The sequence below is a fragment of the Fonsecaea multimorphosa genome (assembly GCF_000836435.1).
Source record: "Fonsecaea multimorphosa CBS 102226 unplaced genomic scaffold supercont1.16, whole genome shotgun sequence".
NCBI classification, from domain to species: Eukaryota; Fungi; Ascomycota; class Eurotiomycetes; order Chaetothyriales; family Herpotrichiellaceae; genus Fonsecaea; species Fonsecaea multimorphosa.
In genome coordinates, this window is record NW_015971650.1 from 517,441 (window position 1) to 538,339 (window position 20,899).

General features: G+C 52.3%; 6 protein-coding genes across 6 annotated transcripts; 4 read left to right on the forward strand and 2 right to left on the reverse strand.

Moving 5' to 3' along the window:
* Positions 1–203: 203 nt before the first annotated feature.
* Z520_07840 (uncharacterized protein) lies at positions 204–2,004 on the reverse strand (the record flags this gene model as incomplete). Its single annotated transcript, XM_016778337.1, has 3 exons — positions 204–717; positions 767–1,498; positions 1,550–2,004. 3 exons carry the CDS (start codon positions 2,002–2,004, stop codon positions 204–206), a joined length of 1,701 nt encoding a protein of 566 aa, XP_016630697.1.
* A 390-nt stretch (positions 2,005–2,394) lies between these two features.
* Z520_07841 (60S acidic ribosomal protein P0) lies at positions 2,395–3,507 on the forward strand (the record flags this gene model as incomplete). The annotated part of the gene is made up of 4 exons (XM_016778338.1): positions 2,395–2,456; positions 2,533–2,690; positions 2,754–3,431; positions 3,485–3,507. The coding sequence occupies 4 exons, from the start codon at positions 2,395–2,397 to the stop codon at positions 3,505–3,507; spliced, it is 921 nt and encodes a 306-aa protein (XP_016630698.1).
* A 672-nt stretch (positions 3,508–4,179) lies between these two features.
* On the reverse strand, positions 4,180–5,046 carry Z520_07842 (uncharacterized protein; the record flags this gene model as incomplete). The annotated part of the gene is made up of 1 exon (XM_016778339.1): positions 4,180–5,046. The coding sequence occupies one exon, from the start codon at positions 5,044–5,046 to the stop codon at positions 4,180–4,182; it is 867 nt and encodes a 288-aa protein (XP_016630699.1).
* A 667-nt stretch (positions 5,047–5,713) lies between these two features.
* Positions 5,714–8,053, forward strand: Z520_07843 (uncharacterized protein; the record flags this gene model as incomplete). The annotated part of the gene is made up of 1 exon (XM_016778340.1): positions 5,714–8,053. One exon carries the CDS (start codon positions 5,714–5,716, stop codon positions 8,051–8,053), a length of 2,340 nt encoding a protein of 779 aa, XP_016630700.1.
* Positions 8,054–10,155: 2,102 nt separating this feature from the next.
* Positions 10,156–14,092, forward strand: Z520_07844 (uncharacterized protein; the record flags this gene model as incomplete). The annotated part of the gene is made up of 6 exons (XM_016778341.1): positions 10,156–10,245; positions 10,298–10,328; positions 10,389–10,937; positions 10,995–13,406; positions 13,457–13,552; positions 13,602–14,092. The coding sequence occupies 6 exons, from the start codon at positions 10,156–10,158 to the stop codon at positions 14,090–14,092; spliced, it is 3,669 nt and encodes a 1,222-aa protein (XP_016630701.1).
* A 1,050-nt stretch (positions 14,093–15,142) lies between these two features.
* Z520_07845 (uncharacterized protein) lies at positions 15,143–19,711 on the forward strand (the record flags this gene model as incomplete). The annotated part of the gene is made up of 1 exon (XM_016778342.1): positions 15,143–19,711. The coding sequence occupies one exon, from the start codon at positions 15,143–15,145 to the stop codon at positions 19,709–19,711; it is 4,569 nt and encodes a 1,522-aa protein (XP_016630702.1).
* Between the last annotated feature and the right edge of the window lie 1,188 nt (positions 19,712–20,899).

Sequence of the window (20,899 nt, forward strand, 5' to 3'; positions counted from 1 at the left end):
TCCCCAGCCTTGCAGATCCCGATCTTCCGCTCTGCTGCAAGGCTGCGTCTGTGTAGGGAGCACCAATTTACCCACCTACGTCCCTACCCAGGTAGGTACCTACCTAGCAAGCTAGACCAGTCGTCTTCCTATTGAATTCTCGTTGCAGCCTCACTCTTGTTCGAGAGAGGACACGAGTGATTGCTATGAGGGAACAATATTGCTCACGACATCCCTTCTGCGTCTGCTGGGATACCCTCTCGGCCTTCCTCTTCCTCAGCCTCCGCTCCAGCTTGGCCTCTTTTCTTCCGGAGATTCTCCAGGCCATACAGCAGCTCTCCTGCAGCACTGTATGCCCCTTTGTCCTTTGCGTGGCCTTCTGATGGCAACGTACCCCTCCCGCAGTCCAGAGCCGAAGTATTTAGAAGCATGGCAAGGCTCGATCTCTCCCATCGCAAGTCCGCTTCAAAAGCACCCTCCGGTTGATTTCTTGGGCTTCCTTCGTTGGTGGGTATGTTGGAGAATAGTTCAAACGTCTCAAACGCATCTCCTGCTGGCGTCTCCTCGGGCCTCAACACCCGGATAGAGCCTGGTCTATGTATCGTATCAATACTGACGACAATTTCCCACAATGCTGGTCCGATGGTAACGTCCAACACGTTGCCTCCTAACGTCAAGGTCTGATGATGCCTCAAGCGACCCTCTTGTGTAATACTGTAGCTCAGAAGCATCGGAAGCCTAGTAACGCATTTAGCTGCAGCCCAAGAAGTCTCGGTCCATCACTTACCCTTCAAGGGCAACCAGAAGCAAATGCGGGGGCTGGCGTGAACGTGGTGAGTTGCCTGACACGGTGTAATGGACAGGCCAGATATTAGACACTGCCAAAGAATCCAGCGAACGTCCACCACGTTCCAAGTCCAAGCAGTTGACTATGTCTTTCCCCGCATCGCCTTGAAAGAGCTCCTGATCCAACAGTTCCCCAGTCTGCCAGTGGTAGACCTTCACAGAAGGCTCACCGCTCCCCGTCACAAGTATCTCCGGATTCCAAGGCACGACGCACAGCTTGCTCACAAATTCACGATGGCCGAAGCAATAGTTCTCGATGATATGAGCTTGTGATACTCCCCGAGACACGCGAATGTGCTCGTCTCGATCCGCTGTCAGAATGTATTCGCGACGCCTAAGTCCCGATTGGACTTCGGTAATGGCGACGTCAGTCAGGAGGGACACATGACCTAGCAGCAACTTGCATTCGAATTGTGGTCCCTCCTTCTTGGGTTGAGCCGCCTTTTGCTGACGCTGTTGCTTAAGGGCTTCTAGATTGCCCTTTGTATGCACTGTTAACTCTGAAGCGGAGGGAGAGAAGGTCGCCTGTTGCTGGTCCTGAGCAAGCTTCTGGGGTGTCCATCCCGCAGTGGGATTTAAGGGCAACAAATAGACATCGCCAAATTTATCGCCCAGTAGGAGACTCTTCTCATCCGGTGTTAGGACTATTGCGCAAATGCGCTTTGGCATTGACCTAATAAAACTAAGCAACACAAGCCAGCTCACCCACTCAGGCAGAACCTACCTCTGACTCTTCAAGTTCAAAACTCCTCCCGTCAGTACGTCGAACACAAGGACTGATTTATCTTCGCCTGTGACGCAGATGGCCGTCTTTCCGTCACTGGTAGTAATGATATGAGAGACGTTCGGTAGCGTAGTGTTTTCTACCTTGGGCTTCCGTCGCTCACCCTTTTTCCTCTCCGAGATGATTTCGATCGAGTCTTCTGACTCCTGATGGGCCAGTTCCCCCCGAGTTCCTTCTCCTAGCTTTCGTCTCTTTGGTGGCCTAGTTTCCTGGCCGTTGGTACTGGCTTCGTCATACTCTTCGTCCTCTGGGTCGGATGGGGGCCAGCGGTTCAAAAGTGATCCGTCTTTCAAGGAGAGAGAGTTTATGACTGGTCCTGAGGCTGCCAGCAAAAACGGTTGTTGGCCGTCCGCCGGCTGGACGCAGCATAGCTTCTGAAATGGCCAGGGAACCATAGACACTGAATGCTGCTTTTTAAGCGTCTTTGCCAAAAGTGGGTGGACGGCTGGTTTTGGTAATTGTAGAAATCTTCCCCGTACAAAAGCCCGCCACCACTGGGATAGCTGTATGGAGATCTATGAGCACATCACAGAGCCAGACCGAATTAATTCACACCATGCGAGGACGAATACTTCAATTTGAGAACAAACCCGTCGAATTTTGGCAGTGCTTTTCTCTGAAAGAATGCTTCGCCGTTGATGCCAAGACCTTGGCACGTGACCCAACCGCACTCAGGAAATAATCCCAGAGCCGCCCAAAAAGTTGCACTTTGACCATCTACAACACCCTCGTCACAATCGCAACAGTTTGCCCTTAAATATCCTAACTTCATCCCGTAAGAAGTCATGGGGGGCAAATCAGGTACCAAAGCTGTCTACTTCGACAAGCTCAAGGGCTTGCTCGAAGAGTACAAGTCCATCTTCATCGCAAGTCCTCCCGAAAAGACCAATCGCCCAGCTCAATTAACAATTTCGCCAGGTCAGCGTCGACAATGTCTCGTCGCAACAGATGCACGAAATCCGACACAACCTCCGCGGCGAAGCGGTGGTTTTGATGGGCAAGAACACCATGGTCCGACGAGCCCTCAAGGGTTTCATCCCCGACAGCCCAGAGTACGAACGTTTGCTGCCTCATGTCAAGGGTGCGTGCGCTCAGAGTCCACAAGAAAAAAGAGAGGGGAACACATTGATCTGACTGTTTATAGGAAACGTTGGATTCATCTTCACTAACGGTGAATTGAAAACCATTCGCGACAAGATCCTCTCGAACCGTGTCGCAGCTCCTGCCCGTGCTGGTGCCATTGCTCCCGGAGATGTCTATGTCCCAGCTGGAAACACTGGCATGGAACCCGGCAAGACGTCCTTCTTCCAGGCCCTCGGTGTCCCCACCAAGATTGCTCGTGGTACTATTGAAATTACCACTGATCTCAAGCTGGTCGAGGCTGGCGCAAAAGTCGGTGCCTCCGAAGCCACTCTGCTCAACATGTTGAACATCTCCCCTTTCACCTACGGTATGAAGGTACAACAAGTGTATGAGGAAGGACAGACTTTCTCGCCTGATGTGTTGGACATTGAAGAGAGTCAGCTGCTCAAGTCACTTACATCGGCCATCGCTACTATCACCACCATTTCCCTTGCTGCCAACTACCCCACTCTTCCATCCGTCATTCACAGCTTGGTCAATGGCTACAAGAAAGTCATTGCAGCTGCCATTGAGATAGATTACGAGTGGGATGCCATTCATGAACTCAAGGATCGCATCGCCAATCCTGACGCATACGCTGCCGCTGCACCGGTGGCTGCGGCCGCTACCGAGGAGGCTGCGCCTGAAGCGGCCAAGGAAGAAGAAAAGGAAGAGGAGAAGGAAGAGTCTGACGATGAAGGTGAGTCACAGTCCTTCGACAAAGATCAACTAGTCCAAGTTAACATGTACCAGGCTTCGGTGGTCTCTTCGATTGAGCTCCTTGAATTTTTACGATGTGCGGCGCGTGCACATGCAAATGAAAGGCTTGAGGCGGCTACAGCTAGAGCAATAGACATGCAACATAGGTGCAATAGCATGATTGTCACAGAATGCCCATCAGAACTTTTCGGACTTGACAAGCTGGACCACGACTTTTTCTGCCTCGAGGATCCTTGGGTAAGCCATGATCCTTTTCTCCCTCCTTGAAAATTACCAATATGATGAACCATTTTTAACCCCGAGAAATTGTTTGCTCTGTGAAGAACAAAACCATGCAACAACACTCTAATTTTTTACTGACCCCACTCCCCCTTACCATTGCTTATTCTTTGCTGTTGGTCGCAAAATGCTGATGTTTTGATATAAGGTTTGATACCCACTCAATGTTACGGACGCCGGTTTCAGCCTCGTGCCCACTGCAAGAACTCCTAGCATCAATACCTCGCCCATTGGTCCAATGTCTGCTTCAAAGCTCCGTGCTGTTCTTGCGTCTTTGTCGAGTCTTGAGAATGTTTCCCCGCCCTGCCACACAGCCGAAGATCCGCTCAAGTGCACCCGCATTTCAATGTTTCGATCAAATACTGGCTCGCTACATCTGTCAAAATTCAAAACGTGACCCCACAAAAATGTCCCATTCCAATGGGTGGTGCATGGCGCAATGACAAATGCTAGGCAGCGAATTGCTTTGGTTTTCTTTGCTCCTGAACCACAACCTGTTTCTTGTCTTCTTGACGCTCCACATCCACTGCCTCTGGAGCATCACCACTTTGCTCCCCACCCATTGAACGGGAACTTGCCGGAACTGCAATTCCCCACGTGGCCTTGTAACGGACCCAAAGCTGATCCACGGATTCCCCAAAGATGTCCTTCCAAAACCTGTGCTCATGATACCTCCCTTTCCGCATGGTTTCGTTCATTCGACTGACCGTGCCCGGCCCTTGTAATTCCTCGAGCCAGTCCAGAAACCAAGCGGTCTTCTGGTAGCCCTCGTCCCATCTCTGCCCTCTGTTCTCGGGTGACTTGTTCCAATGCGGAGGCGAGAGTCCGGCCTTTAATCGAACGAAATCTGCAATGCCCTCAATGAGCCCGCCTGGCGCGGTGCCTTGGCAATTGCCCTGGAAGCAGTGAACCATTTCGTGCGTGATCACCCCGGCGATTTCGTGGCGGAGTCCTGCTGAATTTCGTGACAATACGCCATGCACATAGTCGAGGGACAGGTGAATCTCCTTGTGGAGGTCATCCAGTGGCAATCCAGTGGTGTACGCTACTCCACCCATGGGGCGTAGGACCACCGTGACAGATCTGACTTTGGGGATTTCACTCAAGCCGTAGGGCCTGTACAAGTGCGTAACGACATGCTCAATTGCTCTCGTTAAATACAGGCCCCCATCCAAGGAACTGCAAGCCACCTGGGCAGCTGGGTGACCAATGTCGTCGAGGTGAAGTCGCAGAAGGGGCTTATGGGGCAACTGTGGAGGAATGACAGGAGCGGCCGTGTCCTTCTGGGGAGGAGTTCCCAAAGGTAGCTCTGCCATATTATTCGCTTGAGAGATGGAGATGGAGATGGAGGGATGGAGACAAGGGGGGGATTTGGGTTTTGTATTCGGTACAAGGAGGAGGCTGGTCAGGCTGCTTGGCTGGTGTGATGTTTGTCGTTCCAGAGAAAGGCCGAAGGAGGGGCGGGGCTCTGATTGGCGCTGATTGGCTCTGATTGGCTCCCCGCGCCAAGAACAACCCGAGGCGCCGCTCTAACTTCCCGCTACGAGTCGCTCGGGCCAAAACATCAACACGAACCACGACGTCGCCGTCTTCTTCATTCTTTCAGCATCCTCTTCGAACAACCTTTTTCTTTCAACCCAGAAACCCACGTCGATGCCCGTGTACAACCAGAGGACCCGTCGCAGATTGCTCCGCCACACTGTTGCAGCGTGATCAGGTATGTGGAAAATTTTCCCATAAAACCAGCTTTCCCCCTTGCCGAATCCCTGAAGACTCCTTCTCCCAGACACATCTCCAGATTCAAGAATCAAGAGACTACAATTGCTACTGTACGCTGTTCAATTGATTGAAACCACTTCACTGCACTGTTCCGTTGCTCTACTCTGTTCACTGCTCTATATCGCTCTTCTCCCCCTTTACTTCACCTCTCCATCTTCCAAAGTCGTGCAAGAATACCATCAGGTATCTCGCAAGTCAGAAAAGATGGCGTTCCTCCTTAACCAACTGACCTTGCGTATGCCGTTGCTGTTGTCGTTTGGCTGTGTTGTTCTTCAGTTGCTGACCTGCTTGTTTACAGTCAAGGCCACTACCGCCAATACATTCAACCAGACAGTCAAAAAGGTCGACACAGGCATCCCTGCTATCGGAAAGGCCGTCTATTTTGCCATTGCAGGCGCTAGAGCCAAAATGCTCGGCAAGACATATTCCGATGTGCTCACCTTCTTGCACTACGAATTGACCACTCCTGAGACTGAGGAGAGCTGGAAAAAGCGCCAGGATCTCCTAGCTGAACTCTCGGACATCTTCGAGAAACGCAAAGACAACAGCACCATTCCCAACGACTTTGTTCAGAAAGTCAAAGCCGTTCTACCTCATATTGTCACCACGGCCGGCACTGAGCGTACCACCTTGTCTGTTCAAGCCTGCCGCGCTCTCTCCAACATTGCAAAACACCTCGAAACTCAGATCCAGCCACAACTTGATCTTCTTCTTCCAGGTCTCATTGCCATCTGTGGTTCGACCAAGACGGTCGCGCAGAAAAACGCCAATGACACCATCATCAACATCTGCAAACATGCTGGGTACAGCCCCCGGCTCTTCTATCATGTCTGCGCTGCATTCAAAGACAACCGCATTCCTCCCCGCACTTATGCCCCCGAGTGGCTGCGCACCCTCATCGAAACCTATCGCTCTCAGATGGACCGTGAGAAAGACGGTCCTGCTTGTGAAAAGGCCATATTCCAAGGCCTCACAGATGGACAGGTCAAAGTCCGCGAGAATAGCCGTGCCGTCTTCTGGACCTTCCATTCATATGACCCAAAAGGTGCCCGCACCATTATGGGCAACCTCAACACCCATGCTCAAAAGGCTTTGAAAGCCGATCCACACAATCCCGACAAATCCTCCGCCGCCGCCGCTCGTGCCAATGCTGTTCCAAGACCAAAGTCGGCACTTGCATCCATCAAAGCACAGAATAAAGAGCGCATGGCTCAATCTCAAGAGTCGTCCCAACAACGTGGCCTGACTCCGGAACCCCCAAAATCATCATCAGCATCAGAAGACATCAAAATCTTTGGTACTATGGATGATGCAGAAAAGAAACCCGCCCTTCTCTCAGCACCAGTCAGGAGACGCATCGTTGCCACTCCAATGCCTTCAGTCACCAGCGTCCAGGCTCAGCGCCCTGAATCTCGTGGCCGTGCTGTGACGTCGGCATCCTCCGTTTCCAAAGACATCACCGTCTCTAGAGACATCATCGTCTCCAAAGACATCGCCGTCTCCAAAGACATGACCATGACCACACTACCGGAGAGTGTGCCCAAGTCAAGCTATGAGACGGTACCCAAATCCAGCTATGAGACGATCAAATCTGATGGCAAAGAAAATGCCATGGTCATTCGTCCACGCAAGAAGAAATCACCTCGGCGTTCTCCCGAAAGAGATCGTCTTGCCTCCGAGAAAAAGATCCTTGGAATGGCTATGGAGGCACTTCGGCGGTCCAATCTCGATGCTCTTGGCTACCGCAGACTGAAAAAACTGATCGAAGAAACCCCCGGTGCTTTGATCACCAAACAATCACAGTTTAATGAGCTCTTTGAACTTCTCATCAAAAACATGGTGTCGTTGGATACGATCACCGAATCTCGAGATAAACGAACCACGAACCTCAATCACCCCGCCTATAACACGCACACCATTCTCCTAACTTTGGTCCAACTCTACCATCAATATCCACACTGGCCAGAACCACAGCCAGGCATGACGCTGTCGGCGCTTCTCATTGCGCGATGCAACCACAGCTCGTCCTACGCATCCGTGCTTTCGGCCATCGACGACGGTGCCTATCTCCTTTGCTCCCAAACTCAGACTATCCTCCCTGAAATCGATGCTGTTCTCGACACTCTTGAACAGATTGAGCATATCATTACCACCAACGATCCTATTGTTACCCCAAAGTCAACGGACACTATTTTATACAACAGCCTCCAGAGCCTCGCGTCGGATTTTGGCCCAGAAAAGCCTCGCTTTGCAAACAGGCTCCCTATTATTATGGACTTTGGTCTGAAGATCCTTAATGCTCTCCTTTTCCGCCTTATTCACTGCAATGAATCTCTTTACGAGATCCAAGAGGATCGCCTCGTCGCCTTTGCAGTACACCTCCTTGCCACCTACACATCTATCATCAAAAGAGCAGTCATGAACTTTTGCATCAACCTTCACGACCTTGTCAAACCAGAAGAAAGATTCTACAAGTACTTCAAGAAGGAGTCGGACAAGAACTTGATTCAGTATTATGTCGACATGGCTGAAAACCCTTATTGAAAAGGTCTCTGGCTCATTCTTATCACTATTGGTTATCACTATTGCTACTGTGGAGGCTGGTATCGACTTGTTTGCTGGAGTTCAAGGTGGAAAGGAGTTGGTGGTTTCTCTTTTGTGTTCCCGCGAGTGCTTGTGTATTATTATTGTTATCAACATCATGAAGATTACTGTCGACGACGTGTTACGAGCAGTTGCTGGCATCGGAAAGAACCCCAGGGGACATGTCCACGGGCTTTTGGTTTGTGGCGTCTTTGGGATTGGGGAATTGGGCAGGACAATGGATAGAGAGAAGATGAATCCAAATTTTCCAAATTGCTTCTTCGCCTTTCCGCCAGTGTAGAGTACTTTTGACAGCCCCCATTTCAATCCCATAAGCACCTACTACACGCCTAGGTAGCCTCGGAAGTTGAAGCAGTAATAATATTTGCCTTATGCTTCAGACCAGGCTGAGGCGGCCCAAGCTGGAGTCAGGGGCTGTGTGCCAAGTGAAACAGTAGACTTCTGCACGCGGCCTGGAGCAATCTGCCATGGTGGTGACACACTTCCTGAAGATTACTAGGTAGGTCTACTTAGGATCGGACCCATCAATGCCAGAAGATGTAGTCGTAAGCCAGACAGAGATATTAACAGGAGTGAGCTGGTTATCATTTCACAGATTGGTGTCCACGCGCCCGTGAAAAGAGGGGGCGGAGCACATACTCTCAGAGGTATTTTTCCGTCGTGTACTCGGTAGACTGCTGATTGCCGCGGTTGCAATTGATTGAGCCCAGAACTGTTCACAAGGTGTGATGGCGGTGGACAGTGTGATTGCGCACCGCATCTCGCATCCCCCCCAAACCCCCTGAGCAGCAGCTTCAGCAGATTTTCTGACTGTGTTGACGCTACGCCCGCTAGTCATTTCGCCATGGGAGGCGACTGCTAAAAATGCCCCGGTGGTGCGAGTCGATCCAAGCGATCAAATGCGACAAATGCGATCCAAGCAGGGACTAAGAAGGGACAAGAGTTTAGCTGCAACAAAGCCACTGAAGTCCACGGGCCAGTTGCGCAACCTCACTCGCCCGATTGCGCCTGTAGGTCCTTTTAGCGGGGCACTTGGGCGTGCGTCGCCCACTAGCCCGGCCACCTTTAACTAAACGGGGGGCCTTCAAGTCTCCTGAACGGTGCACCACCCACCCTCCACCTGCCCGCTAACGCCTGTCGAGTGCACCCTGCACACACTTTGGGTATTTTGCTCGAGCACACCCAATAATCCACTACTTGGACCCTGCGAGGCCCATTCAAACTCGCCGCGTACTCGTAGGCTGTAGCTAGCTGAGCCTGGTGAGCCTTTGGTCCCCAGAAAGAATCATCACCGTCTGAACTCTCTGCGAACACCCCCAGAGCACCGATCTTGACACCACGCACTCTCGTTTCTCTCACAGCCCGCCACTCCCCATTGACAGCAACGGTCATCTTCCATGCATCCCTATCCTTCATCACCGGCGTCGACACCTGCTGTACGCTGAACCGCGTCACCTTATTGCTGCGAGCAGTTTCTCCGTCATGATCCTCCGTTGACCGTTTGACTTGACACCATCCCGTCACGAGGCTGCTGTCTGTGCAACCGACATCCCAGTCTCTCACTCTCCTCAACCCGGCCTTCTCTTGACGAGCTGCACCACCCACGATCCTTACGACTCGTTTGCCTGCATTCGCTACTCCTGCCCTTGTACGACACTTAGAGATAGTTCCCTCGAGGCATCTTCTCTGCCTTCTTCAAAACCCAAACTACTTTCTTTGGCTCGTTGGCCACCAAGGGGGAAAAGCGAATATACACCGACTCTCCGCCGCGGCACGAGCGTCGACTGTCCCTCCAGTTTGTCCGAATCAGTGTTTCAGCTGCAGGTCAGCACACGACCTCGCCCATACCTCAGAAGAATAAAATAATTGCGTCAAACCGTACAATGTACAGGACTTGAACGTGTTTGAGCTTTGTTTGCAGCGAAAAAGTGGGATCATTAATGCTATAAAATCATCTTGTCACTCTGAAACGGCGATCTCATGTGGGCGTAAATCCACCACATGTCGACATTCTACAGCACATACCGATATCAGAGGACATAATGGCCACCGCAATGGAATCTCCTGTGGCTTTCCCTGACTCCCCCATGGAGCCAGACGATGCCGCGTACCCGTGCAAGGGCTGTGGAAAGGTGAGAATACGTCGACTCCATTCCTCTGACAAACGGCTGACGAGTGGAAAAGATACTCGAGGAGGGCAAAGCATTCGAGCTCGGTAAGATATCCCCGTCCTTACGGCGGTTGTTGTAAAACCATTGTGGCTAACGTCCTCCAGCCGGTAACAGATGGCACATTGACTGCTTTGCGTGCAATACCTGCGGCACCCTCCTCGACTCCGACGCAAACCTGCTTCTTCTGGGCGATGGATCCCTGATATGCAACAACTGCACCTACAGTTGCAGTAATTGCGGGAACAAGATTGAGGACCTGGCAATCCTGACTGGAGATCAAGCATTTTGCGCGAATTGCTTCAAGTGCAGGAACTGCAAGAGGAAGATTGAAAACCTCCGTTATGCCAGGACGTCGCAGGGTATATTCTGCATGGACTGCCACGAGGCTCTGATGGCCAGGAGACGCAAAAAATCGGCCAAGAACACGGCGCAGCGCTCCAAATTGTCAAACAATGTCCAGCTTGACAAGTCTTTGCCCGCGATTCCGCCCCCAGAAGCCAGAAAGACCGCCTACATTCCAGAAAGCCAGTCGTCTCCCTTTCCCGAGGTCTACGCAGAGCCCCCTGCAGCGGGTGTACCTTCTGTGAGTAAGACGGTCAGCGAATTGCAAGCAGATCCGGACTCGAGGCCATCCACATCGGATCAAAACCAGGGTAAGCAACCCGTCTCCGTGCCTTGCGGCTCACATGCTGATCCTAGTCTATTTGTAGATATGCTCACCTTACCCTCGACGACCTTCCGCAATAATCGACATTCGATGATGTCGCAGCGATCAGACTTATCAGGAGGAGGAGGAGGTGGTGGTGGTGGTGGTGAAGAGTTTCTGATACCACTTGCCTTCGACCCTACCCCACAACCTGCAACCCAGTCGCCTAGTATTTCTATCGAGACAGTGCAAAAAACAGTCGAGGAGAAGCCCACCGATTATTTCACCAGCAAATCCGCCGCGCCAATTGCCCAGCCGCAAGTGACTAAATCCAACACCTCAAGTCCCCACATCGCCTATCAAGAGAAAGGGCGGCTCCCTTCAAGAGAAGCTGTTGAGCAAACTCGAAGAGGAGGAAATCTGAGCGTATCGGGTTCTGCCAGCGCTTCGCCCTATATCCCAGTGGAGCAGCCGAAGAGATCGGATGGTTCGCCACGCTTGTCGCAGATTGTTCACACCAACGAGGCGCAACTCAATGGCAGATTCAAACTCCAAGAAGCACCCAAATCTAAAAAGCTCTCTACATCGACGCCGGGATCGCGTTCAGAGGGTTCAACTCCTCGAGCTGATATCTCTACCGATCCCCTGGAGCAACTTACCGCCAAACCTTTGACAGTTCCGGACATTGGGTCACCTTCAGATCGCGACTACTCGACACCCCTTCTGTCGAACAATTCAAGCCCAGCATTTAGTGCTTCACACGGCTCTCCCAAGGCGGCACCGTTACCCGCAACCTCGATCTTACAAAATCTGCCTAAGCGAGGCGACTCTTTGGATAGCGCGAAGCGGACTCAAACAATACCTCGTAAAGAATTGGGCGCTGCGGCAAACATTGGTCCTCCATCGGGTGGTAGCACCAACAGCCGCTCATCTACACCCAAGCCGGTAGCCGACCTGGCCAAAGCAAATGGTGGGAAGGTCATTTCTGGGCCAATAGGTTCACCGAACTCAAGGGGTATCTTCGATGCGGCAGACGATTCTCTCATTCAAGATCTCCACAACGCTGGCAAGGCAGCCAGTGAATCTTTCGTTGATCCTCGCGTCCCACCAATGCCTCCTTTCGATCACTCAAGGTCGAGAAACGAGTCCTTCAGCACTCTCCAGTCCGAGAACCAGCGATCGGGGGATGGCTTCAAGTCTCCAGGTCTACCTAGGTATTCGGCAGGTGGGGAATTCACTATGGACGAAGATATGGCCCGGATAATGGGTGGTGAGGAACCCAGCGCGCACGAATCATTCCTTAGGAGGGTTTCGAACTCTGTTCGCCATGGCCGCAGCTACAGTGACAAAACCGGCAGGCTTTCGAAGGACCGCTGGCCTCGATCGCCGGCTATGCCCATCTCGTCTATCGGTCAGGAAATCAGCAGTCCCAGCACTGCTTCTCCCGAGAATCGCGATGAGCTCGCCTGGTTCAAGAATGAGCTTCGACGTGAGCGACAAAAGACTATCGAGCGAGAGAAGAGGATTGCTGAACTGGAAATGCAGCTTGACTCGGCCGCAAACATCAAGCAGGTAAATGTCGAGCTCAAGGAGAAGAGGTCAACGATAGTTGTACTCGATACACAAAAAGAGATCGTCATAAGAGAATTGGAGGTTCTCACAGAGCATCTGGCTGCAGCCAAGCACAGCGGCGAAAGATTCGACCTTGGCAGATTGAGCAATGTTGTGCTTCGCGATTTTGCGGAAGCATTGGAAAAGCTGAAGGACTCGTTCGCCCCTCAGATCGAGGCTTCAATCCAGAAACGGAATGATCTCGTCGACGAGATAGCCAATCTCACTCAGATGAAAGATAAGAGCTTCATGGAGTTTGAGCAGCTGTCTTCGAAGAATGCCCAGCTCGCTGAGCTCAACAACCAGCTGGTGCACCAAATTCAAGGTCTCTACAAGGCCAACTCTGGAACGCAAGCTGATACGCCAAAGTCGACGATGAACGGACTGGGAATCTATTCTCACCACAAAGAGAAGTCGAACGTCTCCTTTGACTCGAGGGAGATGCGCAACATGTCCACCGACTTGACCAATATTGATTCGGCAAGTACTTTGCAAGGTGAAGCAGAACCTGTGACAGTCCTTCAGGGCCCTCAAATGGTGAACATCCGCAAAGGCCAACCGAGGAAATTTGATTGGAGGAAAGGACAGAAGGTTGCCAAAGGCGTCACGAAAGGTCTGAAAGGGGCCTTTTCCTCAACTCAACAGAACTACAGCCGAGACCTGCAGTTTGCGGAAACAGGGGCCTATGGGTCGACGACCGGCCCCGGTCAAGAGTTCTCAAATCTGGCCAGACCCAACCCGGAACCTGTCAAGCAAAGCGGCTTTGGCTTCTTCAGCACTCAGAAAGGGGCGCCTAAGCCCAACGGGCTGTATGCCACGCAAGCCAATGCGAGCACACCATCTTTACTGGCTGAGGCTGGCGCTCGTAAGCAACCTCCCTTTGATTCAGATATGCTTATGCTAACGTTGAACCAGAATTGTTTGGCTCTGAGCTCGAACAACGGGCCGAATATGAGAAGAGCTCAGTTCCTGCGATTGTAAGGAGGTGTGTCGAAGAAGTTGAGTCACGAGGTGAGTTCTGTCGAGAAGCATTTGAGCTGGCCACGCTGACCCTCATTAGGCATGGATGTTGAAGGCATCTACCGAAAATCGGGAGGTAACTCTCAGGTGCAGCAAGTGAAAGACTGGTTCGAGAACCCTTCGAAGGAATTTGATCTATCCGATCCCGACCTCGACATCCACGCCGTCACTTCTGGATTGAAACAGTATTTCCGACGGCTGCCCACTCCACTCATCACCTTCGACGTCTACGACAAACTACTTGAGACAACAACGATTGAGGACAAAGCGGCCAGACTCGACGCTATGCAACGGGCGTTGGAGGAACTGCCCAGGGTCCACCTCGAGACCTTGGAATTTTTGATTCGACACCTTGCGCGGGTGGTCCAACAGGAGAAAGAGAACCTCATGACGAGCATGAACATCGCGGTGGTGTTTGCGCCCACCATCATGAGACCGGAGAGTCTGAACCGTGAGCTTAGTGACACCAAGATGAAGAATGAGTCGGTGATGTGGATGGTGGAAAACAGCGAAAGATTATTTGGGAAGTGAAGGAGAAAAGAGTTTGGCTGCAATAGTTTTCGAGGCATTGAATAAGGACATCTTTGGATCGGGGCTGAGTTTAGGGGCGCAAAAAGCAGGGCCGCTTCTTGCGGCATGTCATGACCACGATACTCTGTGTGTGTACTGCATCCATTTCAGCCTGGCGCCATACGGAAAGGGAATCGGGTCCTTCGTTGTAAGGGCGAGGTGGACAATCAAGGTCCATCAGTGTCTGTCTAGAATGGGAAGATGGTTTGTTTGGCTGGGCCTTGTGAAATGCTGTATCTATCCCTGTTTTGAGACGAGTGCAGCGAGACACTGTCGAAGTTTGTGGAAGAGATAGAACAAGAGGCCCAGGGATCCTAGTCCGAGATAGAAGGGTGCGATTGATCTATGAGACAGATTGGATTGTGGTGGTTGACCGACTCAACGGAAACTGAAAAGACGAATAAATACCCATCTTCCGAACTTGACCAGCGGCGACCATGCTTGCAGAGCGCCTTTTCTACAACGAGTCAGGACCTCGCTACCGGACAAGCACCTGCAGACCCGTCTGAGACTCAAAGACGAATGCTGCAACAGGGTGACAAAAAGAGCAATGCGATAATGTGCATGCGTTCTTTGGGACGAGGCTAGAGTATATTAATAGGGGCCCCTGTGCCTACCTAGGTACCTACTAGGTAGGTCGAGATACCGAGTTGGGGGTGCCCCCGAGTGCCTGCAGACTATGAGGCTAGTGGGCTAAACCGCACGCTAACGGCCGCTGGGGCTTGGCCGCCCGACCCTCGTTTTAGGCTCTCGGCTGGTGGCTCTCCGTACTTCGCCAAACGGCATGCGCAGTTCTATCGCCCTCATCTTCTGGTACACGTCGACGTCTCGCAACGTCTGAATGAGGTCTTACAACTTCGGTTGGAGTTCAACTCTCTCACCACGACCACCTCAGACAGCTCATGTCCCTGCATTTGGACATTCCAAGCAGCTATGAATGATCTGTTTCCCTCGTTTGTACCTTTGTCCCTCTCTGGAAGATGATGTTGGTAACCTCGCACTCTTCCAACCATGAATCAGCAACCTCTCTACCCAGGGCCTCGACAGCCTGCGCCCGTTTCCAATGGCGATCACAACTTCTCCCAATCCAGACCTCATACGAGGCAAGTCGATCAGGAAGACAGCAACCAGTCCCGCGCCGCGCGATTTGAAGATGAGAAGAAGCGCATTATCGAAGCCTGCTTCAGCAAGCGAGATCCCGAGGGGATGCAACTCGAGTCATACATTACCCACGTCCGAGTCCTCGAAGATGCTTCCTACCCATCCTCACCTCCTCCGCCGGACTCTCCCCACTCCAACAAGAAGCACAGAGTCATCCTTGTCGCAGTCCGACGCTCCGGCAAGGTCAGGGTCCACAAGGCTCGCGAGAACCCCAACGGCACCTTCTCCATCGGCAAGACCTGGAATCTCGACGAGTTGACCGCCATCATCTCCTATACCTCCCTCATGCCCGCGAACCCCCAGCAGCAGATGGAGAAGCAATGGGCTTCCAATACTGGCTTCACCGTGTCTCTGGGCAAGCCCTATTTTTGGTCCGCCCCCACTGCGAAAGAGAAGGATTTCTTTATTGCTAGTCTGATCAAGATATACCGAAAGTACACAGGAGGAAAGCTCCCAGATCTTATAGGCTTTGCTCCACAGGAACTACAACAAATCACTGGTGTACCATTCACCCAGAGCACTCCTACTTCGAGGACCAATTTCTCTCCGATCGTGCCGTCCCCAACTCCTCCACCTGCTCAGACTCCGAGCCAGCCTGCTGCCGTACCAGCGCTCAGCGCGAACCGACCTCAATCTCCATATGTCGCCCAGCCGCCTCCCAGCCGAGATGGGAACCGAATGGAGCTGCAAGACCAGAACAGGGCTCTTGGCCGACAAGAATATCGTCCACCGACGAGAGACATGGCGCGGCCACCTTCTCAAGCCGAAGAACGGCCTCTGGGTTTGCCCCCTAGACCAAATCGAGGCGTACCGGCGCAGGAGGGCTCTCGCATACAGCCTTATGTTGCTCCGATAAAGCGTGATGAAGCCCGTACGCCGTCGCTGTCCGACAGCCTCCAACCGGCTCCGCTGCGACCTTCCATTAGCCCTAAGGCCTCTCAATCGTCACTCCAGCGACCCGAGCCGGCCCTTGAGCCACCGCCTCTAAGACCCAATGGTCTTAACGTCGCAAAATCTAGCACGCCAGACTTTTCTGCGAAACGAGTGGGGCCCATACCAGCTCAAGACTCAAACAGGGATGCCGGTCGTGGCGAACCATTGAGTAACTCCAGGCCGAGCACCGCAGCGAGCGATCGCAGGGTGCCTGAACCCCCTCCTAGCCTTCCAGCACCTAGTCTTCCAGCACTTGACTTTGAGCTCTTCCCCGAGCGGAAGAAGCCAACCACCATTGCGGCCGACCTCAAGCCCGAACAAGCAGCAGCGCCCCCAAGTCAGAGTAACAGTGCGTTTGTCACTCCATTAGGGACGCCGACCGCAACGAAAGAGGAACAGCGGAGACCGGATTACTTTGTGAGCGAAAAGGCTGCAGCCGAGAATAAGCAGCCTGAAGCAAACGACATTGTGCCACCAAAGGGCGTGTACAACGAAGTAACTACGTCAGAGCCCGAAGCTATCAAGACTACAAATGAGCCCGTTGCTCCAGGGCCAGTCGAGCCACCGCCCCCTCCAAAGGTTGAAGAGGAGCATCGCCCTGGCCTTGGTCCTATGATCAAGAAGAGATCCGGCAAGGACATCGCAAATCAATTCAGAAAAGCTGCTCTTGCGGCAGGCGCATTCCAGCCCCGTCAAGGCGGTGCGGGTGCGCGACTGAAGGCTATGCAGGAGAAACTCTCCAATGAGCCGGATGGCATCACCAGTGTCGTCCCAGCGCCACTGAAGAGAGGTATGAGCTCAGATGGTGCAAGGAGCGGAACCCCGGATCAGGCCACCTCTGAAAACGAGAAAGACCAGCCGACACCAAAGCTTGCGCCTGTTGAGGCTCTTCCCAAAGTTCAAGTGGAGCGCGCTGCGACCTCGGACAGCGTCGCCAGGCCGGAAACGCCTACGGCGAGGCCTGCTCCTGCCGAGATCGAAGAAACGAAAGAAGAAACAAAGGCGGAATCCCCGGATAAGGGCCGGTCATCTTCGCCACATAAAAAACGTCGGCAAAGGCTCGAAGCAGAAGTTGAGAAGCACTGCACAGCTTTAGGGATCGATCCACGGGTTACCGAGGGCCGTGGGGCAGATTTGAACGAACTCTTGACGGAATTCTCGTGGGATGGGAAACTTGCAAACGATCAGGTTTTGGACAACTTTGAGACCGACATTCGCAGGGAGATTGGCCGTGCCCAAGCCAGTGGTTGGCTCGGCCACGTTGAACACCAGGAAATTAAGGTACAAGAGCTCGGAAAAGCATTCGAAAAGGCGATCGCCGAATGTGAAGAGCTTGATGGGCTGTTGACTCTTTATGCGCATGAGCTCGACACTCTGCACGAAGATATCGAATATATCGAGGCGCAAGGACAGGGATTGCAAGTGCAGACTGCCAATCAGAAGTTGTTGCAGGCTGAGTTGCAAAATCTCCTGAGAACCCTGACAATATCCCCTTCGGATCTTCGCGCTTTGCGGCTTGCACCAATCGACAACTTTGAAGGCGTTCAGGCAGTCGAGCGCTCATTGACTTTGCTCTACAGGGCGATGCTGACAATCGATCCAGACCTGCGCCAGAACAAGCTCCGACACACGGCCTCTGTAAACAACCGCACGGGGACGAGAACAAATGCTGATGCGGACCTCACCAAGATGCGAGCGGTGCGCGAGAAGAAGAAGGAATACAAGGACGAGAGCACAATGTTCGTCAACCGCTTTAATCAGCACATGAAGGCCATGTTCCAACTGGCCGAGCAGCGAACAAGTGAGGAAAATGCTAGCGTTAGCATTTCTTCTGGGACCTCATCCTTCACTCTTAATCTACGAGCTTTTAACGCTTCGCGGCAGGAGCTTTGGGTTTACAATGCCATGATGCTTTTCGTGCGGGAGGTCAATCAGTACGAATGGCAGACATTGATTGGCAGCTACGAGATCAATCTCAAGACTATCTACCAGGATCAATTCCGAGACTTCGCCATGGGCCTCAGAAAGACCGCTAGACACCCTACGGGAGAGGAGCAAGAAATACTTTTCACCCATCAAGACAAGGAGAAGGCAGAGGAGTCCAATCTTTCCTCGGCGGCTCGCAAGCTCACTGTCAAACGTGGCAGGACAGTCAAGACAAGTGCTATGAGACATTCAATGAGCGAAAGACGAGACGGCAAGCCCGACGCCTGGGCTGTATTCGACGCTGTCCTGGAGCAACAAGCTACGGCCATTTCGGAAGAACAGAATTTCATTGTACATTTCTTCCATCTGAACTCGCAGTCGAATGAGGATTTTGCGGAGCTAGTACAATCTCGGCCCCCTGAACAGCGCAAGCTGCCCAACCTGCAGGCTAGACAACCGTACGATCCGGACCCTAACATGGCCAAGATCGTGCAGAGTACTACAGAAGGGATCTACTCGTTCTGGTCTACAGACCTCCAGACATTGATGGAATGGGTCTTCAAGACGGATCCATTACAGGGTGTGGGCGTCCTAGTCTCACTGGAACAATGTTTGTCGAAGTATGAGGAAACGAATCAGCAATTCATCACTCGGACAGTAAGGACTCTTCACGAGAGGGTCAGCGGTCTTTTCTCCAGATTCGTCGATGAACAAGTCAAGGCGATAGAGGAAACCAAGGTGAAAGTCAAGAAGCGGAAAGGGCTGATCTCTTTCATGAGAATCTTCCCGGATTTCATGGCTGTGGTGGAAGACATGATTCCCCAGGAGTTTGAGCACCATACATCACTCGAAGTGCGCTTTACCGTCGATAATGCGTACGGCAAACTTCTGAAAGCCATGTGGGAGTCTCTCAACTTCATCGCCAAGGATAACCCGGCGGCGAACTCTTCTGGTGGGACAACGACAGGGCACTCGAATGCACCCGTGAGCGGCGACCCAGAAGACAAAGAGGCATTGAACTATCATATTCTCTTGATCGAGAACATGAACTACTTTGTCGAGGAAGTCAAAACGCACGGCAACGTGACCCTCGAAACATGGGTTGAACGAGCGGAGCGCGATCAACGATCACACCTGGCACAGTACACGGATGCAGTGATCCGACGGCCACTGGGCAAATGGCTTGACTTTGTGGAAAGCACCGAAGCCCTCATGAAGACGAACGACTCGTCATCGTTCACGTCGATCGCGAACAAGCCATCCCACTCGCGTAGCGCGGCGAAGAAGATTCTCGGCAGCTACGATGCGAAGGAGGTTCGAAAGGGCGTGGAGACGTTGAAGAAGAGGATCGAGAAGCATTTCACAGATGCGGACGATCCTGCGGCAACGGCATTGGAGAGGCCTGGAAAGAAAGATTTGATCGGGAGGGTGTTTGAGGAATGTGCAGTGAAGTACGCCCACGCCTACGACCGGATGAAGATGGTCGTGGACAGAGTCTACGAGGGCAATTTGGAGATTGAGTGGAGGAAGGAAGATGTGCAGGGCATGTTCAAGAGATAGAGAGGAGTACCGAGTATATGATTGAGGATGTGGATGTGGATGAAGATGTCGGCGTTCCTGTCTGTACAAAAGGGTGCCCCGGGAGCGAAGTCTTGTCTTTTCTTTTCTACATCTATCTGTCTATATGTCTAGCTAGCTAGCTAGCTAGCTGAGATGTGCCGTGCCCCTGTCTGTGGGCTTTTCGGCCAAAAAGGAAACGAAAGATCATGCATGCATATAGCAAATGAAGATGATGATCATGGTCATGGTGGACATTGGCTTTGCGTCGCCCTCTGGAAAAGCTGCCGACTAGGGACCGGTGAACAACCTCGAGCAAGGTCAAGTCTACCTACCTCGCTACCTAGGTCCTAAATGACTAGGGAGAGACATCATGCATGTCGTGTCATGCACGTCCACACGGAGATGGTGGGTTCATCCTCAAACTCCATGTCCTGCATCCATAGTACATACAGTACGTACGATAGGTTGGTACATACGTCCGCATTTGAGCCGGGCACTGTTCGATGGATACTCAACCCCCCCGGCGTCGGGGATTAGGACTAACAACCAGCTTGCAGGATGCATGAGGATCGATGGAGTCGTCTTTCATTGATGTTATGTTAATCACGGTGGAGACGATGCTGGTACCCACCCTAGTGCGAGGAAAAGGACGAGTAGCAAGTACCTATGCGTAAGGAAGCTCGGTGAAGCGAGGGTGGTTTGTTTCGGTCGAGAAGCATGAAGACCACCGAGTATGGCCGAAAGCAATATCATGAATTATTGGGTTCTGCCTGCCATAGATAAATCGATGGTGGACCATTTCTTTTTATCTTTTTATCCTTTCCCCCTTCTTGTTCTTCTCAAGACAAATAGCTCGTCTACGACGTTTACTTCGATTCAGGTTGCGAGAGGCGATAAACTCCTTCGCTCGCTCGCCCGCTCGCTCGATCAAGCGGCCGACGTACGAGCAACCACGCGACAAGTTGGCCGCTCGTCGGAAGCGATTCCGTGGCTGATTGATAAGATAATCAGGCAGCCCTTTTTTTCTCCAGTCCGTCCCTCGCCGCGTAGTCACCGGGGCGGGTTGTGAGGGGTGCGTTGCCTGCGCTCATTCATTTGAGACGGGGATTTCATCATTGACAAAAAAAGAGAAATCCACTCACGCGAGGGACTTTTTTTATATTCCCCATGCCCTCTTCTTCCTCCTCC